This window comes from Pecten maximus, chromosome 7 (assembly GCF_902652985.1).
Source record: "Pecten maximus chromosome 7, xPecMax1.1, whole genome shotgun sequence".
In the NCBI taxonomy this organism is placed as follows: Eukaryota; Metazoa; Mollusca; class Bivalvia; order Pectinida; family Pectinidae; genus Pecten; species Pecten maximus.
The window spans coordinates 31,364,307-31,389,946 of NC_047021.1; the positions used below are offsets into that span (position 1 = coordinate 31,364,307).

At 33.3% G+C, this 25,640-nt stretch overlaps 1 protein-coding gene across 3 annotated transcripts in view; it reads left to right on the forward strand.

Annotated features, from left to right (window-relative positions):
• LOC117330567 overlaps positions 1-25,347 on the forward strand; it is a 74,329-nt gene extending 48,982 nt beyond the window's left edge. For all 3 annotated transcript variants that reach the window (XM_033888976.1, XM_033888978.1, XM_033888977.1), the window contains exons 7-12: positions 6,149-6,277; positions 11,567-11,896; positions 20,036-20,170; positions 20,749-20,916; positions 21,248-21,471; positions 21,834-25,347. In XM_033888976.1, the coding sequence (XP_033744867.1) occupies positions 6,149-6,277; positions 11,567-11,896; positions 20,036-20,170; positions 20,749-20,916; positions 21,248-21,471; positions 21,834-22,461 (1,614 nt within the window). In that variant the 3' untranslated portion in view covers positions 22,462-25,347. The remainder of the gene's footprint in view (positions 1-6,148; positions 6,278-11,566; positions 11,897-20,035; positions 20,171-20,748; positions 20,917-21,247; positions 21,472-21,833) is intronic.
• Positions 25,348-25,640: the final 293 nt, after the last annotated feature.

The following is a 25,640-nucleotide window of genomic DNA, read 5'->3' on the forward strand; positions in this document are numbered from 1 at the left end:
CTGAATATTTCATTGAAATGTTTGCTTAGTCTTGCCTCCAATGCACAGTCATGCATGTATTATCATCTACTGTCAGAATTTTTTTTCAAAATTGTTGTTATTTCATGACACAGAACCACATAACAGTTTAGTTAATATTTCATGTTTCCATGTAAATAAACTTTGAAGTCATAACATCAGTGTATAATTGGTTTGAGAATGCAATTATGGTTAGACTTCCTTATCTCAATCACATGAAGACCTTACTTAACTTAAGTAAAAATTAAGTTCCGATAGTAAAGATGATGTATAGAATGTACCTGTTTTCCTCGAATACTCTTGATATCTCACACGTTTTCCATGACTCCACTGACGGTTATTATGTTGCGTTTAAAAACAAAAAACAAAAAACAAAAAAAAAAAAACTGTTATCCAATCCCATTGAACAGAATTCTGATCCAATAAACATCTTTATCTTAAAATATAAGGTATGATATATTATACATTCTACATAGATAAATTGACGACGTTGGAATATAAATGAAGCTGTCATATATTGCCTTGCAGCAACTTAATTCCCTTAACAGCTAGACATTCCACACAAACGTCATATAAAATGTATATATTAGTTTAATTTAAGAGTATTGATTTCCTATCAGCAAAATTTAATTAAAAATTGTTGGTGAATGAGACTGAGTATCTATATAACATAAAGAAAAATGCTATGTGTTTTCGGAAATCATTACACATTTAATCAATTAGTAATTATATTTTACAAATTTTATAAATGACACTAACATCAATATGCATACGGGTAACGCACTCTCCTGTCACCTAGGTTCGATTCCCAAATTGGCTGTGAAAGAAATATGGGTTCACCTGACCGACCGCGTGAATTTTTCTCATGGTACTCCGTTTTTCCTCAAACAGCAAGACTAGCGCTTTCCTATTGCTTCAAACCGAAATAACAAGATTGATTAATAAAATTTGCTAAAAATTATTTTGCTATTAATATAAAAAAAAGTTTGCATAAATTAACTGCTATATTACATAGTTTTAATGTTATATTATACAGTTCTACTGTTATACAGTTTCACTGTTATATTTCATCTAATGACAATTGTTTTAAAGAATTATGTTCAAAAGCTTTTTAAGAAAATGGTGGAATAAGTAATAGACATGAACAATAATTAATTTTTAAGATTCAGATTCAATAGAAAGTTCAGAAATATTTTTCATGTGGTACCTGTACAATTATATATATAATGTATCATTCATCTTCAAAAGATAAAAGCATCGTTGATTATAAATGCATCATACCAATAGTATTATTGTATGTACCATGCTGTCAGTCGCTATTGTAACAGTACAGGGTACATTTGAATTGGGGGGTAGTATGTGCCTGTCGCGATTGTCCTTCGTTTATGCATTATACTTATACACTTTTCATTATTATTTCGTCCATCCATTAGAAATTGAGGAAATGACAGCTAATTGAATTGTTAATTAATCATATTCTATATGACAACAATCTGAACATACTGAATGAATTTTCAACAATGAGTATTCAATCGTCGGTACATGTTCTACACAAAGGATGTCACTTTCAATACCTGAACTTCATATGATATAGAAATAAACCACAGGAAGCTGATATAGTAAATAAGGCAGGCATAGAAATGTAATTCTGATATAGGAATGTTGGTTTATCTAAATAAGATTGACTGGCCACGATTGCTATAATGAACAGAGGACGGAGATATTAAATTCGCCTAGACAGGCTTATTAATTCGGACAATATACACCATACTGCGAACATGGCGTATCTCGGGAAGCGCTTGTATTTACCTTTCCCTTAGAGAGATGAGATATTACATTTCTGAAATATCCTTTGTTAGGACCATGCCGTTTTAATCCCTAGCTTTTATGTATATCTACTTACTTACTGTTCATATGATTAATAGACTTCTTTTATGATTGGAATTGTTGGAAATAAGCACGTATTTTCCTTAGCAATATTGGAATCTAATCAGTCGGCCAGATATACTTCCTGGGTGAAATGAACGAGTTTTTTGTTTTCAAAAGTCCGCTAGTGTTGCTGTTGATTTGGAAACGGCAGGTAAAAGAAAGTTCTTGTTATCTCAGGTTACAAAAAAAAGGTTAAAACATTCTGGTTAGGGCTAGAAAAAGGTGAGGATATTCTGGTTATCTGAGGGCTAGAAAAGGTGAAAATATTCTGGTCATCTCAGGTTCAAAAGGTGCAGATATTCTGGTTATTTCAGGGTCACAAAGGTAACAAAAGGTACAGACATTCTAGTTATCTCAGGACTACAAAAGGTACAGACATTCTAGTTACCTCAGGGTAACAAAAGGTACAGACATTCTAGTTACCTCAGGGTAACAAAAGGTATATACATTCTAGTTATCTCAGGGTAACAAAGGGTACAGATATTCTAGTTATCTCAGGGTAACAAAAGGTACAGACATTCTAGTTATCTCAGGGTAACAAAAGGTACAGATATTCTGGTTATCCCAGGGTAACAAAAGGTATATACATTCTGGTTATCTCAGGGTAACAAAAGGTATAGATATTCTAGTTATCTTAGGTAACAAAAGGTATATACATTCTGGTTATCTCAGGGTAACAAAAGGTACAGATATTCTGGTTATCTTGGGGTAACAAAAGGTACAGATATTCTGGTTATATCAGTGTAACAAAAGGTACAGACATTCTAGTTATCTCAGGTAACAAAAGGTATATACATTCTGGTTATCTCAGGGTAACAAAAGGTACAGATATTCTGGTTATCTCAGGGTAACAAAAGGTACAGATATTCTGGTTATCTCGGGGTAACAAAAGGTACAGACATTCTAGTTACCTCAGGGTAACAAAAGGTACAGATATTCTGGTTATCTCGGGGTAACAAAAGGTACAGACATTCTAGTTATCTCAGGGTATCAAAAGGTACAGACATTCTGGTTATCTCAGGGTAACAAAAGGTACAGACATTCTAGTTATCTCAGGGTAACAAAAAGTACAGATATTCTGGTTATCTCAGTGTAACAAAAGGTACAGACATTCTAGTTATCTCAGGGTAACAAAGGGTACAGATATTCTGGTTATATTAGGGTAACAAAAGGTACAGACATTCTAGTTACCTCAGGGTAACAAAAGGTACAGATATTCTGGTTATCTCAGGGTTACAAAAGGTACAGCTATTCTGGTTATCTCAGGGTAACAAAAGGTACAGACATTCTAGTTATATCAGGGTAACAAAAGGTACAGATATTCTGGTTATCTCAGTGTAACAAAAGGTACAGATATTCTGGTTATCTCAGGGTAACAAAAGGTACAGATATTCTAGTTATCTCAGGGTAACAAAAGGTACAGATATTCTAGTTATCTATGTCAGTCCTCGTACAGTAGGCTATTTCATAGGACACGTATACAGGTTGATGATGTCTGTTGATGTAAATGGTAAAATGATAGGTCCATAACAGTTATCTGTTCCAGCCATCGTCGTTTCCGGCTCTTAGATACCGCTGTCAATTATATTCACTAATTAACCTTGTAGTAATTACCCTCAATTACTAATCAAATGTTGTCATGTGGACGCTATACATAATTGAAAAGAACTATATAGAATAAATCATACCGTTAACACGAAACATATTGATATGTAAATTATTATGATTTCTAATGAATATTATTGATGTTTTTGTATGTTATTATTACATTTTTGTTAATCAGTAGGTACAAATAAGTACCTAACAATTAACTATACATTGTACTTAAATTAAGTCCACGACGGAGATCTGATATGCTATACCTTCTACCTAGGAAATGGCAATATGTCGTGTTGCTTTAATAAGGAAGGTAGGGGAAATAGAGTCGATCTCCGCAATTATAGAAATATTATGATATGTCTTCCTCCATTGATATGAATTATAAATCAGTTAGTGTAGTTTCTGGTTTTTTTTTTTTTTTTTTAATTTTTCTGTTTTTTTTTTTTTTTTTTTTTGCTTGTGATTGTTTCATTAAAACATTTAATCGATGTTTCTATTCAAAATACAAACACATATTTGAATGTCAAATATATGAAAAATTGGGATGATTTTCAAAAAGTTTACTTTCACAAAGTATAAATCTATGAAAGAGTATCTTTTATCATATATGGATATAATGACAAATATGCAAATTGATATACCGGTATATTGGAATATATGAGCAAAGTCTATTGCTGAACGAGTGTAGCGCTGTCCTCTAAGATAAGAAAAAGAAACGCTTGTGCATTGACTAACTGATGTACATGTTTATCTATGTCAATAAACACATCCCTTCTACAAACACATTATACTTATTGAATGTCCTTACGCAAAGCCAGTTGCCGCTATCCGCGTATTATTTTGCTGATTATTGATGACTAAACTTCCGGAACGTCACATCAAAGCCGCCGCTCACAACCCAATGGAAACATTTTCATCGATGTGTCATATTTCAAACAATTAGATAAATATGTTGGTTTTAATCGTTGAAGTTATCTGATTTGAGTAATCGATCAATTTATTCAAGACTTGGAATTCCGCTAAATTTTATTCAATAGGTCACAGTATTAGCGCTTATACCGTCGTAAAATTTAAAAGACCGCAATTGAAATGATATATGGAAATATTATTATAGTGTCATAAACTGTAAGACTTGCAAGGTCCTTTTTCGATCGATAAATCATTGTGGAATCTACATAAGTCATAACTGTATTCCATTGTGTCAAAAGCGGCCAAATGTTCCCCCAATACCAACAAGTCTGCTTTCCCTGTTTATTATAACTTAGTCACTCATGTGTCATAGCTTCGCACGTTGATTGTTGATTCTTAACATAGATATCCTAATGGAGGAAATCAAGAAACCGAAACAAATATTGGCTCTATCGTCGCAATTGCTGGTAAATTGGGTTAATTAATACAACAACAAAAGAATATTCATATGCCTTGTACAATAAATAGAAATGATGTACTGTAATTGAAAAGATTATGCGAACTATTCACATTTATACAACGTAAAGGAGACTTCGCCCATGAGTTTCGGAAGGTTGAACGCCATTTTCTTCTTTATTGAAGACACCCGTCAGGTTAATCTCGATTAAATCGAATTGTCTTCCAGTAAATTTTCTTTCCTTTGTCAATTTCAATTACGTGTATAAATGTGTAAAATCTATATGTACTTCAATCTGAAATTACGTTATTAGATATTTATAAAAGTTGTATATTTCATTCAATCAAACTTGGGATGCATGCCAGACGAATTCAGATATCATTTCAAGCTTATGTTCAATATATCACAGTGCCTCGTTTCATTAAGCTATATTATCTAGTGATATTCCATATTACCCAGTCCTACCAATAACCCCTTATATCAAAATGATGCAAGCGAAAGATTTCCCTTATTCTATTACAAGTGGATATTTTATAACTCCGAAGAATAAACTACTATAATAGTTAGCCATTAATATGCCATAATGATAAAAAAAAGCATCCTGTTCATTGTCGAGGATTTCCCCAAGTGTTAAAATTGTCATGGTTAATGGCGTTTGGCTAGAAAAGAAAACATCTTGCAAAGCCTGATATACATCATCAAGCATAGATTTGTATGGTATATTAATTTTTTATGTGTGAATCCTGTTGTACACAACAGGCTATGTAAATGAAGACAGGTTTATGTTTTATCTTTAAAATCCACTCAGGAATTTTAGAGTCAATTTTATTGGGTAACTGTTAGCGTTCTCGAAGCCTTTGTTTCATTGTCTGTTTAGAAGTGCACTTTTCAGTAGGGGGTCGATTATATCTCTGAAGGGGTAAACATTTATATGTGAAATTAACATAAATTATCGGCTTACGTTCTTCATTGCCATAAATAAGGATACCAATCCTGTACTAATATGCATATACACGCTACTTATGCAATATCCTATCGCTGTGGTCTACCACAAGGGTAGAAGTAAACGTGTAAACTCCTCTACCCGGACACTTCAGGCGATTGTCTATGATAGATAACCTTCAACCAATGACCAAGTGTCTATGATATGGAACCCTTGGCCTGCTGGCCTCATAACTATAAATCGTACAGATGAGTGTTTAAGGATATATGCTAAACGTGTCCGTTATTTGACAGGTACAAAACCCGAAGAACCTTTCTACCAAGCCACCTCTTCACCCAGTTAAGCCCCCCTCATCTGCCTCTCCAACGAATCCAAGGTCACTAGAGTCAAGGTCAACCGAAGGATGTATCGATATAGCTAATGTAAGTACCACCTTTATCTAATATATTATCTACATGTAAATTGTTAGTTCAGGGGTAACGACAAACAAACTTGTATTAGCATAGTTAAAACATGTCCACGTCTGGCCGACATGTAGTTTGCTTAACCTCTTGTATAAATGATAAGATAGTGTACACAATATTTGATAGAACGAACATATTAATAAGAAACTTACCTGAAATCGCGATTGTATCAATATGGTATCTAATATTCTAACAAGGTTATACCGGAAAAAGTCAGATATTAATTTGCAGGCTTGATTTTCAAGCTGACAATACTAGAATAAAAGATGGCGTGGTCTTCGAGGCTAATCAGTCGATATTCATTGACTTTGGGGCGGTTGTTGGCCCACCCTATATAGCTGATCGTGGTACAAGTTTAGTCTATATAACACTAGCCACCGGATGGCTTCAAAGAAGAATAGATAATGGAAAAAATAGGAAATTATGTTGCCATGAGGCAAAGGGATATTGTTTCAATAGTGCTGTTTCTGCAAACAACATGTAAGTAAACACATTTGTTGATTGACTGTATGAAAATAATTAAATAATGATTTTTCAGCATGCACTTATGTTCTATTATTGATATTAATAGATACAAGCATATCACTTATGTTTCAATATGAACGTAAAATATATGCGTACTATTAGTTGATTATTAATTTTCCCCGTCTGTAAAATAAAGAGGGTTATGACGTATATTGGATTTATATATAACCAAATTGTTCCCTGGTTTAAACATTCTTGCTGGGTATGTCAGAAATATATGTGTATCATGAAAGAGTTTTAGGGTTGGCCATATCATTCCAATACTTTAATCTATGCGTCAGATATAGCTCACTTTACCAGTTTGCATTTTAGTCATAAAAATACAGCTAATCAATGTCGATATACTTCATTTCTGCGCTAGTGTCAAGTTCAATGAAAACATTAATATTAAAACTATGTTGATATACGAAAATAAATGCATTGCGACATAACAAACAAATTTTAACAAATTCTACGTTTCACATACCCCACATCTATTTTTTGTTTAACCTTTTGTATTAATTACGCAAACACTTGATGTAGATTTCGTCATTCTATGAAATGTGGAAGTCGTAACAATATACTTTTTTTATACTTAATGTTCATTTCAATTAGATGAAAATTTCTGCATAAATAGTCCTGTGTCCTGTGAATTGACAGGATGAGTACGGAATAGATTTGGCATTAAATTTTATTATTTTTCGATCGCACATTGAACGGTAATATAAGTAACGTAACACTATATAACATAGATAGAAATTCAACATTTGAACATTTTCCAAAACGTCCGTCTGTTACTTCTTATAACCAATAACGACGACACAGATAATCTCTATATTTAGACGCTAATCCTCACCTGACCGATTGACCAAATGAGCTGTAATCCGACATGGAACTATTATAATTATCATGAAATTGCAAAGACCGTTATTTCATTTCAATTTGGCAAAATGTCGATTATGCCTGTAACATATCTTTCGTTAAAGGTGCATGGTATGGTGTTTTACTGATTATTTAAGTACTTGCAGATTATTGTGTTGAGGCCTTCTCACGGGTTATAGCATTTATTACAGATGTACATATTTAGTTCTTATTTCTTCTTTTTTATGATTTACTTTCTCTTCTTATGTTATTGGCCGATGATGATGCTGAAGAAGCTAGGTATATTGATTAACCTTTTAGATGTATTAAAGGTTTCAGATATCTATAAATAACATATCATATACTAGGACGAAATGATGTGTCCATATGTTATACAAATGTAAAATTCATCATATCTTCCTTAAGTCGTCCCCAAAACATATCAAATAGACAACCAACCCCATAATAATTCAGGTTCTGAATTAAGATGGTTATATGCAAAAAAAAAATAATAGAATAAAAACTATAAAAATAATATCAAAACGTATATTGTAAAACAGGCCCTATTTCATAGAATATTAAAGCAATAAATAAAATTGAGATTTAAATTCATGTTATCTAGTATTAATTATCTTACATAAGTCTGTTCGGCAAGCCTCGTGCTGGGCAGTCAAACACTCTTTCATGAGGGTTGAAATATCCCTGTCCACAGTGCAGGTTCATGTTTGATTATTTTCCCCACATGCATAAACATTTAGTGGAGTGGGTTATTGTTCGCCTTTTCCGAGGAAAAGATGAAAAGAACGTTTCATGATTGATGCGAAAAGTACACGGTTTTTGCTTTAAATAACAAAAGCGAAATTTTGAACCATGCCATAAAACAGCTTCCACAGAATGTGGATTGTAATTTACACGTTAGCGAATAATGCCATAATTCAGAGAATCATTAAAGGTCATGATGTCTGATAATAGCGATCAGAGGCGAATACCTTAACACTACGTGGAACTACATAAAATCTTAATAATATAAGTGGTAGTATTAAAGAATTGTAATAATATCTTATATTTCTTCAGGGCATCTAACTCCATGTTTTACAACCAATTCCTACCATAATTCCTTTACATAATCGTACACTCTTTAAAGTACATTTTCGGTTATGAAACATGAATTGTAAAACTAATCACATCACTTTAAAAGTCTCGCATAAAAACACAAATCCGGAGTGTTTTCTTTTGCGATTTTGTCTCTTGTTCTTTTAAGAACTAATAATTATATTTTTCTTTTCTGCTTTGTAAGTTAAACGGATTAACTGGACCCCATAGGAGCTGTGAAAGTCATCCTAACTAAAATAAAATCATTCTCTGTCCGGTATTAATAAAAAAGAATCACATACAATCCGTTACACCCCACTAGCAGAATAAACAATTTCCTTCACCAGCTTTTTTGTCACAAATTAGTCAAGTTATCAAAATTGTTGTTCCGTAGTGTTATGAATTTGTTTCAAGAGTGTCCATTTAGGCTCATATTTTATTAATTTTTAGGCCTCGTTGCATTGATTTTAAGTTAGAAAATTCTGATTTTGTAGATATGGAAAGTTTTTCTTAATTCTAAGCAAATGTGATGGAATTTCATTTGTTTAATTTAGTGTCCTGTCTTGTTGATGTCAACCTAAACGTGTAGCAATGTTTAATCAAACGAAATGTGAATCATGCAACCTAAACGTGTAGCAATGTAAAACTAAACAAGATGTGAATCATGCAATCTAAACGTGTAGCAATGTAAAACTAAACGAGATGTGATTCATGATACTCATGATTTCACTAAGATAGTACTTTAATTTGACGAAAGGACCATTCCGGCATACAATGTATATTAACACGGATGCAGAACTTCACTCAAATTCATTATAGATTAATAATACAATATCATATTACATTAAAAATACAAACTTTTCAAGACCAAATATATTATCAAATATAAATCATTCTGACCCCCCCCCCTCCATTCAATTTTTTCATCCATTAGGTTTCTAATATTGCAAAAAGAATATATAATTCATTCGTTCTATTAGAATATCGATGGAATTGAAACTAGTTTATGATCGTTTCTTTTAACAACTTTAATTATATGATGTTCAAATATAATATGACACACATTGGTAAGGAAATTAGTTTTTGTGGCTGATTAACTTTCGATTCGTGTGGATGGTTAAATATGTTTGGTGACATACCATGTATCACGTGATCAGCAATTAGATTTATTGGATTATTACAATATTTGTTGAATTAATCGATCATTTGATCTTAACTGTTATTCATATTTACAAGGCCATTTGGTCACAATTGAAACACATTCGATTTCGTAACACATGCAATAATGCAGTGTAAAAAGACAAATGTTTCAATGTTTCAAGTAAAACCCTTATGTAAATATACCAGTGCATACTAATACAAAAACGAGAAATATCTGTCGTATATTCTTCTACAGAAGGACTTTCAGTTCTAGTCATAAATCGCAGAAAGTATTTGTTCAAGGAAAGTAACAATCTGAGGTTACCTGCTGGTTACACGATCAGGTCGCAGAGTACACACAACCACAGCTAATGTGTTTGGCCTCCAATACCGCAAACGATAATTTGCACCTATGAAAAGAGATATTCAATATCTGTTTGACAGACCTGTGTTATGGTTCAAACTGCAATGTAAAGTTGTGGTGAGGATGTATAATGACACGTTTTGTATTGTAGCAATATATAATTTACCCTTAGCTGCAGTTTTGTGGCCAAATGTTCAGACGGTGATTATGTGTAATTGAAGTTTAAATAAGTGTAAATCGTTCCCGATAATATTTTCATAGACTGTACATAAGTTTGGCATGAATGCGTCATCCCGATGGTCTATTGACCGTTGTTGATTAAGCTACTTATACCCGGGCCGCATACACGATAGCCCACAATAATTACACTTTCCTTTACTTCCTCGGCCAATATAAATCAGCGGTGTGATCTACATTTGTTATAAAGAACATGATCAGCAGCATTAGTGGCCGAATACAAGTATTTCGAGGTGGCTTGTACATTTTTACAGTAGATGGAACTTAATTGAGTGAGAACATTAGTTATTAGTATCTCGTCTAAAGATATAGACTTGTCTATTCGGTGAGTGACATTTTATAGTGGATATGCGGCACAACGATCGATAGCCGGTATATATTTACTGTTATTTTCAATAGTAATATTACTGTTATGCTCTGGTGATTCAAAGTGAAAACACCTTTCATTTAAAAATCAGCTGAATTATATAGTTTTCTTTATTATGTCTAGTACAATGGTACAGGGACTATCATTCACAGAGCTTCCCATTGGTAATAATTCCATGTGTTAGTTATGACTTTAACTGTCGTGTATAGTCGTCTTGTGCTGAAACGTGGTTGTATTCACCATGCTTCAGGAAGGAACTGATGATGTAGCGTGTTAAATGTAGAAAAATAATTTCCAATAATTGTAATGTCTTGCACGAGTATCAAAACTGAATCGGGTTGGTACTTTGCCAACTATTGGAGATTAAGATATCATACGAAAGCCTTTGTAGAGTAGGACGGTTGAATGGCGAAATTATAGTCATATATCGGTATTAACTAGTAATGTTCATACAGTAGCCGAAGGGAGAGGTCATATTTTCACAAACGGATATTAACGACAATGGATTGAACTCCTGAAGTAAAAAAAAAAAAAACCGAAATGATTTAGACGATTCGTAGCGGACAATACACTGTAGACATTTCATCAAATGTATTTGAAAAGAAAGTGAGAAAATAAGTGACACATCAGTGACGATATGATAATTTGATTTGGGAAATATATATGTCCTCTGTGTTTTCAGGAGCTGGGGCTACTTGACAAGACATTCATACAGAATGTACAAGCACAATTAGCTAAAGATGCAATATCGAAGGAATCCTTGGAATCGCTAGTGCTTGAACACATGAGGAAAACATCTGTCATCCGAGTTCAGGCCATCACCGTAGGCCCAGCCCCGCTGACTCGAACAAGAAGTCTCAACGATGCTGTGGAAGGATATAGGAGCCAAAACTCATCCGCTGGAAGTACTCTCAGTCGGAAGAGTGAACCTGATTTCCGGAGGTACACACTTTCCTCTCCGGAGTATGAGGATTTGTGGGGGTCCAACGATAAACTCAACAATAACCGGGTGGTGAGTAGTGATTGCTTGTTAGTTTGAATTATACAATATCTCTGTCTCTCTTATGTCTGATCGGTTGAGTTTTTGTCACACTTTAAAGGGTTAAAAACACCGAATACAGTAGAAAAATATTTGATACCAATTAGAAACATGTTCAAAATATGGACTTTGCTGTGTAATTGTACATAATATGACAATATCCTACTGCTGTAACGTAATTCGTCATACGTTTACAATATCCCGGCTTTCTATTGCATTCATACATAAAATTTATATTAACCGGAAATTATCACATAAAAGAGCATGCACGTTCACAATAGCCGGACTTTGTTGTTGAATACCAACAAATATTGGAATATGATCATGAATTATAACATTCCGACATCACATATCGAACAGATGATATTTGACTTAAAACCAGCATACATTAACGATTTGTTAGTGCAAATGCATTCATATACATGAGATAATGGACACGATATTTCTTTAAAACAATGACACAAATGCTTTCGCTTTTCCTGTATTGGGTCATTAGTTAAGGTGTGTAATTGGAAAGTGTTAATCTTATGGATTGTGTATAAGCTGTGATTTACATTAAATATGATAGATAATCTAGATTATGTTTTAGAAATTTTGGAAGAGTTCCAAAAGCTATCGCACCCATTGTTGGTTTCTGTTATTATAAATAACAATATTACCGCACTTCAAAACAATCAACAGACAAACAGCGTAAAAAAGCCATTCATAAATATATTGTATTATCACGTGATACGAGGAATTGTACATCGTACAAAAGAATGTATTTTAACTTTATGCTTTATAAAAAGAATCTCTGAATAGAAACACTCGTCGTGTGTCTGGCAAGTTTCTCTATAGAAGTGTGGTTACTACTGTTAATTACGTTAAGTGTTTGTCAGACACAATAACACGTTATTATACACCGGTACTTAAACTGGGTGTACACATACATCACATGTATCTCTCGGTTTCTTACATCTATATCTAAAATAAATAGTTCAACCGATGTATCTACTTAATTTATCAAATAAGAAATGATATATTCTTGAGCTGTATTGCAGCTCTAAACTGTCAATCATTTAAAAAATATATTAACATGGTATATAGATGTACATTCACATTCATAAAACCTTGATTTCATGAGTGGATATATGATAATACTATATAAAACATAATGGTGATCCACATAATGGTTTAAAACAATTCGATTATCTGAAATTAATACATCTCCTATGTTAAGTATTGCTGTATTTTCATAGCATATCAAATTACATATATACTATTGTAACCATTTTTGGAACATTATGCCAATACGTCCCTGTGTTAGAGTATAGGAGTTTAGTCTGAGCCTGAATACTGTCTGACTGAGTTGTATAGTTAATGTAACAGCCATGTTTGATATGAAGTTTCTGATCGAGACCCCGGTGGTCTGGACAAACAATAGCTACATATTTTATAGACTGGTTGGTCGTTTGTATTCAACTATCTGAATGCCGGTGTTGAAGCTGTTTGATCGATCAGTTGTTTAGGACTCGTATTCTGATATTGAAAATACCTTTATAGACAAATATGAATCCAGTTTTCCTAATATTCAATATTTAAAATTCCGTGTCATGTCAGGCCATTCAAATGTCAAATTTCACGTCTAACCTGCGAGAAATGGTAGGGTTTGCACCTATCAACAAACGAATGCATCTATCAAAATGACTGATAACATGCAATTTAAATCGTGAGTGAACTCTAGGGTATGATTAAATACACCGCTGTCCTCTGATAGTATTACAGGAGATCTGCACATAGTTTCGTATAATATAGTTTCGTATTAATCAAAATTCACAGACATTAACATTTTAATGCCTTAAATTTATTTAAGATGTCAAAATATAAATACTTTTATAGAAGTTGATAATGTTAGTATGAAGTTGACACTAAACGTGCCACATTTAAAGAGACGAAGTCCGTATTCATTAAAAATGTGTATAACCTGCTTAAGTGTCGATTCCTTTTAACTAATGAAAACAAGACTGACCTCTTTTGAATTCAATATTGGAAGCATCGTATAGATTGATCGGGACCTTTTCGCACCAATATTTCTAACAACCATCGCTCATTGCTGCGATACGGAAAAGGACTGAAAGTGTGGTGTATGAGTATCAGATGTCACATTGTAGATGAATATATCATGTCCAAAATATGGGTGTGTTGATCTGGATAAGAATGGCTATCACGAACATTCATTCGTACCAAGTCGTCAAAAGTTTTCCGACCTTGGACGAAAATAGAGGTCTTCGGGTACGGTTATTTAATGAAGTAGCAGGCCGTGACCCAGAAAGTCAGTGATGTGTACCAGAGCTTGTAGCTGCTGATGTAAATAATTAATTTCTTCCCGTATCGATTTTAATCTGTAAAATGTGTTCCTGTTTAACCCTATACAATCATAATACGTTCTTAACAGACTAAAATATAGAATATATGTGATTTTTTATTTATAAAAGTTCATTTTTAATTTTTTGGTCAAAATGGAATAAAATGTTAATGCTGTTTGATTAACGACGTGCAATGTAGCAGACATGTCACATAAAGTTCATAAAAATTAAAAATCTAGCTTCGATTTTTTTTCTCCAATAACACCATTCTCATTTAGTTAATTTAATATTACAGGTTTCGACAAATTGTAGGTTGACGTGTATTCAAGCAGTAACTCAATAACCAAATGTTACTGCCTATGACGAGAATATTTTATAACGAAGATACGAAAGTGATAGGGTAACCATCTACCATGTTAACAGTACAGGTGTTTGCAAACGTTTACCAACACTGATCGGCTGACAGAGATTTATACATTTTTCTGACAAACATTCATACTTTGCAATACACCTCAATATAATACAATATAATATAATACAATATAATATACAATATAATACAATATACCACAACACAATGCAAATACAATACAATATAATACAATGTAATACAATGTAATATAATATAATACAATACAATACAATGTAATACAATATAATACAATACAATATAATACAATATAATATAATACAATATAATATAATACAATATAATATGATACAATACAATATAATTCAATATAATATAATACAATATAATATCATGCACCACAACATAACGTAATACAACACAACACAATTCAATACAATACACCACAACAACATAACACTACACAATACAATATCCCACAACACAAAGCAATACAACACAACTCAATACAATACAATATAATGCAACAAAATATAATTCAATATGCACAACCCAACACAATATAATACAATAAAAACAATACAAATATTTTATGCATAAACACTGTTTTATATCCATATCCTAGTGTTTTTCTCTGAACGAGAAATTTATTTTCCTTCATGAATAAGGAGACCTCCCGATTTCAAGGTAAAAATATCATACATCCATCCAATACAAAACGTCACAATGCAAAAATTATATATATTGATTAATATCTAAACCCTAAATCTTTATCTAAACGATAAATCTATCTGATTGATAATGGGTGAAAGGGAGCTTTCGATTTCAAGACGCCTGATGAATAGCATCATTAGATATTAAACCAAATGGTTTAACCGAACAATAAAACTTAAAATCTTTTGAAACCGGTATCTGGTGCCGTTGTCACCGAAGATCTGAACAAATGAATCCTGACACATTAATTGGTTCTACTAAAGTATAATTTACGTTTTGGTAAAATGCTGAATGATATGATTGAATATATGCAAATATAATTGTAAATTTTATTAAACTGAAAAAAGCCAGGTTTTTACGCCAGAGAAAGTGTGTTAATGTACGTTGTTAATCTAGTAATGTACTGGAATACTGTTCCACTTCACCAGGTAGAACTTTGACGATAGCGGGAGGTAAATTGCATTGAACCACATTAAAAGAATTGTTCTGTAAAACCTTTCTTCCGATTCATTCACAGAATTAGATTACCTGTATTTCTACCTTTAAACGTTTCTACGTCATTTACCTGAAATAATGCTGGAAACAACTTGGACTTAATAAGTGAACCATATTTAAAAACCACACACATCTGAAACACAGAGGCATGTAATTAAAAACCCAGGCTTATATACGCTCTCAATGTAATGTTGCTCCTGCAAAACAGGCAAGGAAACAGGAGTGATTATTTTTGGGATTGGTTTGTAAGTTAATCCAACATGGGAGACACCAGAAAGAGTGTATCGATTTCTACTGTGAAACACAACTTTCGTTTGAACACAAAATTTAAACGGAAAATATTCTCGATCATTACTATTTATTGATTAGCTTTGTATAAATGTCATAAATCATTCCTCATGAATATGCATAAAGTGAAAGGTCATTGAGGTTGTCCCTACTTGATCCTTATCAGTGCTACATTAAAAGCGTTTAATTACTACGATTGCCATACGTTTTAAAATGCCGATGGTGATTGCTATTATTCAAAAGACAATACATTCCGGGAAACTAAATATTTGTTCGCTAAATACATGAAAACTTACTCCCACTCTTTTCAATATAGAATTGATCGGTTAAACAAGTACCTCTCGTACATTTGTTTGATAACTAAGTAAATAGGTCACATGACTAAAGCTGTAATTGAAATGGTGACAAGTATACACAGTATCACAAGACTCCTAATTGAATGTTTCTGTGTCAAGGTCATTTTAATTGATAAACGATCTAACTTTGTTCTATTTACGTATGAACAATCAACTCGTAATACATAGAGGCTGTATGCTCTTGAAGTGGGAGCTTAAATTACGTAAATTACGTAAACCTCCCTGAGCGTTTACAAATTTTGATCCCCATAGCATCTAGAAGAATTTATTGGAATTCGAAACAGCTGTTCGATGCACATTTATTTAAAAATATTTTTTTTTTTTTTTTTTTTGTTATTTCCTTTTATATGATTTTTTTTGTAGTTAAAAAGTAATACATCAATAAATATTATCAAAGTAATATGGATATACATGTACTTTCTGATTAAGGACAGAACAACTCTAGCAAAATGATGCAATATATAGTAAAGGTTTAGCCTGTCTGTGTGGTACAATCACGTAGACAGAAACGTGATGCCAATTATGGTATTGAGTAAGCATTGTATAAGAATGCAAACAAACATGGCGAATGTTCAAACAATGGATTAAGTTACAGACTGTCTGTATTTGGTTTCTCGTATATAAATAAGCATGATAATATTGTGATAAACCGGCATATCAATTTAGAAGAAAAGATAAAAGAAGCAAATCATTTCGGTTTTTACGATATTGAAGTTTTTGTGAAAAGAAATAAATCACCTTTTTAATGAGTTTATGTATCCTGTATAAAATATAATATGTACAGTAAACGTGCGATTCTTGTGGCCATGTTAACCTTAAACATGATAAAGCAAGTATTTTTTTTTTCAAAAATATTGGTTAAATATATACAAAAAAAAAAAAAATAATAATGATAATGGACGTATATGAAAAGGTTTGTTTACATATTTATAATTCGTATTCGATATAGAGATCTAAGGACAGATCGTTCATTTATGACGGGAAACACGTATGAATGAAAGTTCTTTAAACTACAGCATTACGTTAAAGTCTGCTTCATCATATGACAGAATAATTAAAGACTACACAATCCCCCGATATCAATATTCATATAAATAAACCTTTATGAATCTATGACCCACTTTTTAATACCCGGGAGAGTGAAATAGTATATTACACACAATGGCTATGTTCCGGGTAACTTATCAAAATCTGGTGGCTCTTTGTTCCTACGTCACAGAATGCGGGGGTCGAGGGTTACACGAGGGAAGGTTAGACACCTCCCCTGCATAAACGATATGTATCTGAGAGTTAGATTGAAGTAGGAGGCGTCATGTAATGGAGTTCTTCCCTTAACAAAGGAGAAATGGTCCACCATTGTGTTTTGTAAATTAGGCGAAAATATAATTTATGGCGACGGAGTACGAAATGAAGTGTATGAGTCTGAGTGTTTATAAGGACCCCACACTTAGGTGTGACTGACTATTTATAAACAAATATCGGATGGATGCCTTTGATAGGAAGTTTATCAGCCGTGTGGACGTGTCTGTATAAAAGGCAGTGATATACTCTGTTGGATTACTTTCGCTGTTGTGTTTTGAGGGGAGACACAATGTAAACAAACTTATATCAACGTAAACGGTGCGGAATTGTACTTTGGTTCTAAGAAGATTTCTTATTTACAAAAAGACAAATTTTACGATTTTCATCAATTTATCTTTTTTTTTAAAAATTGCGTTTGGAAATCTGCCATACAGTTAGTATGGCTTGTGAAGTTCTAATTATGCCGGTAAGTATTTTCGGTTTGAATAATTATGACATTTAATAATAGCTTTTCAGTAGACAAAATGTTGTTATAAATAAAATAAATTTCCTAAATTACGTGTGGGTATGAAAACATTGGGTATTTTTATACCTCAGCCAATATGTTTTAAGATATAAGCGTCACAATTTTACAGCCTTATGGCAAAGTTTACTGAAGTATTTAGCCTGTAATTTGACATTTACCTGTACTCGTCCAATACATGTTACATATACACAGCGCCACTGAAGGATCAGTGTCGTGTTTACGGGTCAATGTTGTCTTTATATAAAGCATGATTACATTAATATATGTATACACGCATGCATGTACTTGGATTTTTCAGCGTTTTGATAAAGTGAATTTGATCCAGCTTAGGGGTAGCTAGATGTACTCGTCTTTCATTTAATCCTGATTAACAACGCGATGTTAAATAAAATTTTAAGACTATTTCACATTTACATGTTCTATAAAATGTGGGGTCATTTGAAGTCCACCGTTCATTATATTTTCAATTCAAATGAATTAATAGTATTGGGAGCATTGAAAGTCACGTGGTTTATACATAGCGAATTCAACACAGGTGGGAGCTGGTCGGGAGCTTTTATATCCCAAGTTCAAATAAATCCCTTATTTGGCTTTAACTCTGTAAAGCCACCTTTTTCCATTAAATATAAAACCATTAGCAGATTGACACAGTATTTAATATTCCTGCTTTGGAATACAATTCGTAATTACATATGATCACCAGATTCATTAAGAAAAGACATGTGGATTTATAGTGATGAAATTATGGGATTACAGTGATTATTTGTCTGAAATGTTGGATGCATTTAATAGTATCAAGGAAAGCATTGTCGAGGTCTTCGATCTTAATCTAGGTAATATGGGATCAACGATATGAATAATGTCATATTTAATAGATAATTAACTTCATACTCAGCACCAGATTATCTTTGTAAACATATACGGCACCGACTACCCAGGGAATGGTATGCCTACATTTGTTTTCCTTTAAATAAATAATTGGCTTCAAGGGCGTTATATCCATTTGCTCTGAATCGAACTTAACAGTTGATTACATTTGTGAAATATGGCTGTACTTTAAGCAGAGTTTCATGAATATTTTCGTTCATTACCTAGTATGCTTTTCTACAGTAGATTGCTTACGATATCAGTCGATACTGCTGGTCGTTTTGAAGTGTTTTATAATACCACCGAACAGTACTAATGACAAAATCGTATACTTTGCCATTATCACATTAAAATAATGCCAAAACCAAGGGAAATGTAAATTCATTGTTTAACCATATAAACTCTTTGTACTATGATAATACACCGCTCTGGTACACTAAGCGGTAAGCGTTGTAAAACAAAAGCGTTTATCAGGATATTGATGTTTTCATTGTTAGACGTTATTTGATAGATGTATTCAGCGCCCCCGCAACGAGTCGATTGCTACCTAGTTTGAGGTCCATATATCTGAAGCTTTGAGGACGCTATAATTTGATATGTGTTACGTAATGACTTACTGATATGCCTGTAAAACTTTGGTACATGTACATTGCATAATTGTTAGAATTACATAGAGTTACTTTAGACCCTAATTTGACTTGATTGTGTACCTTCCTTCTACTATATATTCCGGAATTATAAGTTACGGTTACTGACTTTCTTGTCGACAGAAACTAATTGTTTGTTTTCCGAGTGACAACGCGAAGACTAGAACTGTTGTTTAGTAGTGTCCTTGTTTTTTTTTTCCAGAGCTCCGCGCGTAGAAATGCACCACGTGCTGTGACGTCAAGGCGGCGGTCAGGGCAAACTCAGGTGCATGGTCTTTCTCATATGGAGCCTCTTTCTGAGGGTGTGGAAGAAAACTCAATGCCAAAGGTGGAGGAGGTAAGATCAAAATAGACACCGCTGATATACCTAATCTATGTTCACACCATAACATTAACCAATGACTGACCACTGGTCATTTGTATTTTTGTATAGCAAAGCTTTGATTTTACCAATAAAATGTTAAACGTTTTAGATTTTTTTTAAATAATCCGTTGACACATGGACAGCACAGCAATACCGTATCTTTACTAAACTCTATTACACACCCACGCATAATACACATAGATATCACATACATACATATATCCGTTATAGTATGTCATTATTAGTAATTTATAGGTTTAGAACACTAAATGGAAATTACTTATTCATACTTCTGTCCCAACCATTATCGGATAGCACTTGTGACGGGTGTTGCAGAATAGTCCCCAACGGTCTTATACAACGGGTGGATAACAATATGATTGCGGAAGAGACATGTTAAATTGTGCAACATATAACAGGTTGCCAGCCAAAGCTGAAGTGTATAATCAATATATTTCTCGAATAAATATTTAAAATATAACATTACGTAAATGTTTTGAATCCTTTTTAAGACGTGAACAAGCACTTCAATGTTGATAATTGGTTTCCAGATCGAGGGCAAGTTGAGCGTGAAGAGTCGGCCAGATAGTGGTATAGCTGTGAGTATGTCCTCTGGAAGTTACTCCAGTTACTCAAGTTCAGAGGTCGCCAAGGAAACGGACGATATCGATGAAGCCTGCATCACGGAGTCTTCCGAAATGAGAGATAGGCTTGGGAAGGTACATACAGAATTAATCTCATATGACTATATTTTGATAGGGAACAATTATGAACTCAATTTTCGTATATTGCTAACGTTAAGAGTATAAAATTCGAAACCGTTTTTTCGTATGTATTCTTGATAATGATACGCGATTTATCACATTCGACTTTTCTGAAACAGCAAAATTTCATTAAAAGAAAATAAAACCATTGTGACGCTTTAAGATTTCCCACCTTCAGATTTCTGAAAAAAAGAAAAGTAAAAAAAGTTGATCAGTGAAAACAAAACAACCTACTAAAATACGGAGGAAATGTATCACCACTAATGACAGGTTTATTCCACGACAGGTCAATGCCGACTTACATAACGATATGAAGAGTCTAGCCGCTGCCATTACGAAGGGCCTGACGTCACAACAGCACAAGGCGCATGCTTTGTACTATTGGCTGACAAACCTCGGTATCGCTAAATATGCCAGGTCTAACAAAGGGAAGAACACCCCTTCAGGGAAACTAAAGCAGCTAGTGGACAAGAAAATATCTTACGCCCAGCTGTATATTGACCTGTGCAAGTAAGTAGTCATTTTTACTGCAAATTTAAAGTGCGTTTATGTAGGTTTGAAGCGTAGAAACATAAGACAGATGGGGAAGATGTTAAGATCTCTTGAGCAAATCGTCTGCGCCATTTTCTTCAATGTCTTATGCCACCGCAAATATTCTCTGGACCAATATAAACCAAACGCACAAACATGCGATGGTTTGTCCTTCAACTGATATATGCGCCAGATAGAATTGTTCGTTGATATGATCTAGAATGTTGATAGCGCTCCATTGATACTGCAATATTTTTTGAATAAGTATGCAAATACAAATTGTGATAATAATGGCATATATTAGCGTTAAAAAATAACGAAATATATGTTTTCTACTCTAGGGCGACTGGACTTAAGTGTGAAAAGATAGACGGCTATGTAAAAAACAAAGATTTCTTGCCGGGAAACACAGTTCAAACTTCCAAGTGTCAGCATACATGGAACGCCATCCACATTGATGGCCAATATAGATTCGTAGATCCAGCGTATGGAGCAAGACGAGAGAAGTTCTTCATGGACCACTACTTTCTTACATCACCAGATGAACTCATCTTATCACACTTTCCAAAAGACAAGAAATGGCATTTAATGAACAACCACATATCTCTAGATGTATTCGAAGAAACAGTTAAGACCTGGCCTGCTATGTTCCACTTTAACATCCGTCCATTAAACATGAAAGCTGTGATAAGGACATATGACGGTAAATTGAGTATCACTGTGTTGCTGCAGAATGTGGCCGTTATTCCGCAGCTCGACTACTCCGGCCCAGGCCCCGAGATCGACTCCGACTCCCTGGTAGATTGTATTGACGAAGAAATACGAGACAATGAAAATGCGGAGACGTTCCATATCTCCCTTCCTAGGGAGGGGAACTATTACTTCACACTCCTCGGACATGTACTTGAAGACGAGGTTGATGTGCCCGTGTTTCAGTATCGAATCGAATACACAGACGAATTGTTATGAGACATTGTTTTGTGCTTTTCTTGCGAATGGCTCGAGTGAGTTTCTTGAACAATTGGTATACAGCTCAATCTGTGTTTCTAAAGTTTGTAGGGACTGCAACAGCTAAATGTCACTGCAGTTAATATTCAAGGCGACAAATATGTATAAAATACATCGGCAGTCAGCCACTACGCCTAGCATTATCTCATACGAACAGTCAGTGATTAATAGCGTAATGGGTTGGTAGGTTGTTATGAAGAATCAACGTAAAGAAAAACTTGCATCTGCGTCCTTAAGTCTAAAAGCAGATATGTAATGGTAAGGTTGCTTCATTGGGGATAATTTATTGGAGACTTGTTTTGTATAGGGTACCCTGATATTAAGATCGCCAGTAAAGAGGTATGTTTTTCAATGAAGCTTATGAAACAATATTGATTGTTTGAAAGTCTCTGAATCCGTCGGTTTCCTTCCATTGTTATCGCATTCCCTTTATAGGTGTTTGGCGATGATTGTGAGATGATGTTTTATAAATAGAGGTGTGCTCATCGTATAATCATGTAGACCTAGTCTCAATCATCATCATCATCATCATCATCATCATCATCAAAGTTATTTTCGCGAATACTTAAGATATATTCTCGACAATACATTAGTATTTTGCTAGTATATTTTTACATCAATACATACATAAAGACTAAGATGGCTTCTAATTCAGGTGCATTGTCAAGCTGATGCAGCTGTTGCAGTTGCTACTGGTTACTGATAAAGCAGGTTTTCAGACGGGCAATATATCTCTGAAAGTAGTATTGCTTTCAGTATTTCTTGGTTTTCACAATTCATACTTATTGTCACAACATGTTAGATGCCATAAGATATGAAAGTTTTGAATGATTGGATTGAATGAGAGTAGGCATGTTTGTATTTATTATTGTTATATATGATATCAAAGTGCTAAACGAAAACAAATCTATTGCAAGAAAGTGAGAGCCGAACGTTTTTGCGCCTGTGCGTATTTGGTGCCATGCAATTTCATTATTTCTTACTATGTTCATATCATTCACTTGAATACCCGTATAAAAGGTCAGAGGTCGCGCAGTGCTAATTCCATATGAATGTTATAATATGTATTAGCTGAGTGAAATTTTGAAATTTGAAATTTTCACTGTGCTATTGAATTCGTCGATCTACCACACCTCGAATGCCATGAAAATTGCACAGTTGCGATAATGAAGCTATATACAGTATCAGGGATGAACTTGTTGTCGTTGAATCAGAATACCAATTCAGTATTGTTCAATATTATCAATGTGTCATTATTATGAATTTTGTTTCGTTAATGATGATTTTCAGTTTAAAAGTTGAAATCGTGTTAGTTTTATTTTTCAACTTTGATGCAACCATGAGAAATTCTCGGGGTTTTTTTTTTGGTTTTTTTTTTTGTGTAAATATAAATGATAATTTAAAAGTTAAATGCACAAAGATGGAAATTCATTAAATATATAGTTTCATTTGAATTGATCAATTAAACACCAATGCAAATGAAATTTCTGTTATCTGAAATGAATATATTGTGATTCTATGTAAGACACATTACAAACCACCTTTGTACAAATTAATTGTTCACGTGTGAAATCGAATTAATTGTCATACAAACAAACACATATATAAATCATATCACTACACCATTGTTTGCATGCTCAAAACATATACCTCGTATATCCTGTTTTTGGATGAAAATTCATAATCAAATTATTAAATCTAATCTGTTATTTCTGTTTGAAGTCTAACATAACGTTTTGCTTTAATATATACCTACTTGTTATATCATACAGTTTTTTAGTTTAAATGGTCCCATTTTATTTGTTATCTCGTGTTGGAAAGAATAGGATGTATATGTCATAAGGGCCCTATCTGGAATTAAAAGCAACATCCCTTCTATAAATAAACCTCGTTTCTCCATTCTAGCTCAAAACCAGTCTTAAATAAATTTTGAACTTCCCGAATTCTACATCGTATTGTTGAGTTTAATCTATCTACACCAAATTTTAATTCCTTCTATCTGAAAACATACCCTAATCTTGACTACTCTCTTCTCTCTAAACAAACTTCTTTTATTAAATTAAGTAACTGAGTTGTCTTTGAAAGGTCCTTGGTAAGAAATAAGAAAATGAGGTGTTGTGCACAGATAAATTCCAAGCATGATCAAAACTAGGTAAAAACCCTCTAGGTCTTGAAAAATATCAGGAATTCCAAAAGAAGAATCTGGTACGTTTGCAATCGTTGTCTATCTAGCGTTACAAAGTTTTCTAAACGAAATTTCAGATTCTATGCTAGCAATTTTGCGGAAGGTTTATGAGTTTGGAAATATGCAAACAGTACAGTATTCAATATAAATCTAATCTACAATCAAATAATCAACACGAAAATGCAATCAAATTACCCAGAATTGTGATCGATGATTGACGTAACCTATGTAGAATGTTTGGTGCATTTGTGTTGTTGGGACATCCGTCTGAGTTTTAAAGTTGAATGTTATGAAAGAAAACAATTTATTTTGTGTTCTAGAAATAATCTTTGGTCATTTTAACATTGTCCTTGCTTCAGAAAATATCAATGTATCACCATCACCATAAAAAAACCATGATTATATTATGATATGCGACTTTGATATTTGAAATATATTCAATAAATTTGTTTTCAAATAGCAACATTTGTCCCAAGGCGAGAAATCAAGCAGGGTGTTACAATGAAGATGACCTTAGATTATTCAGAATACAAATAGGGATCGTCCTCATAAGCTGTGATACACGTGTTAAATATTTAAGCATACTATTTATTGTACATAAATTATATTTATGATATAAATTATGTTGTTGCTTTAATAAACATTATTTTGTGTAAAATTGACCTTTGAAGTTTGTTCTTTCTTTGAAACTTTATAAACACGTTGCTTGAAAATGTCGGAAAGACAATGTACATCTATTTCTAGTTGTATTTAAGGTTTGAGCGACATAACTATTCCTAAAGACAATATCATGTTGAGACATTTTGATAAATAAAATGAGAATGTCATAACAAAAAGGGATAAACTGGTGACTAGATTTTAGAGGATCCCCTTGTCAGTCAATACCATTCGGTGGGTGTTTTGTCATGCCTAAAATCAGGATCAGTGCTGGAATGAGTTTCTGAACGGATATTTT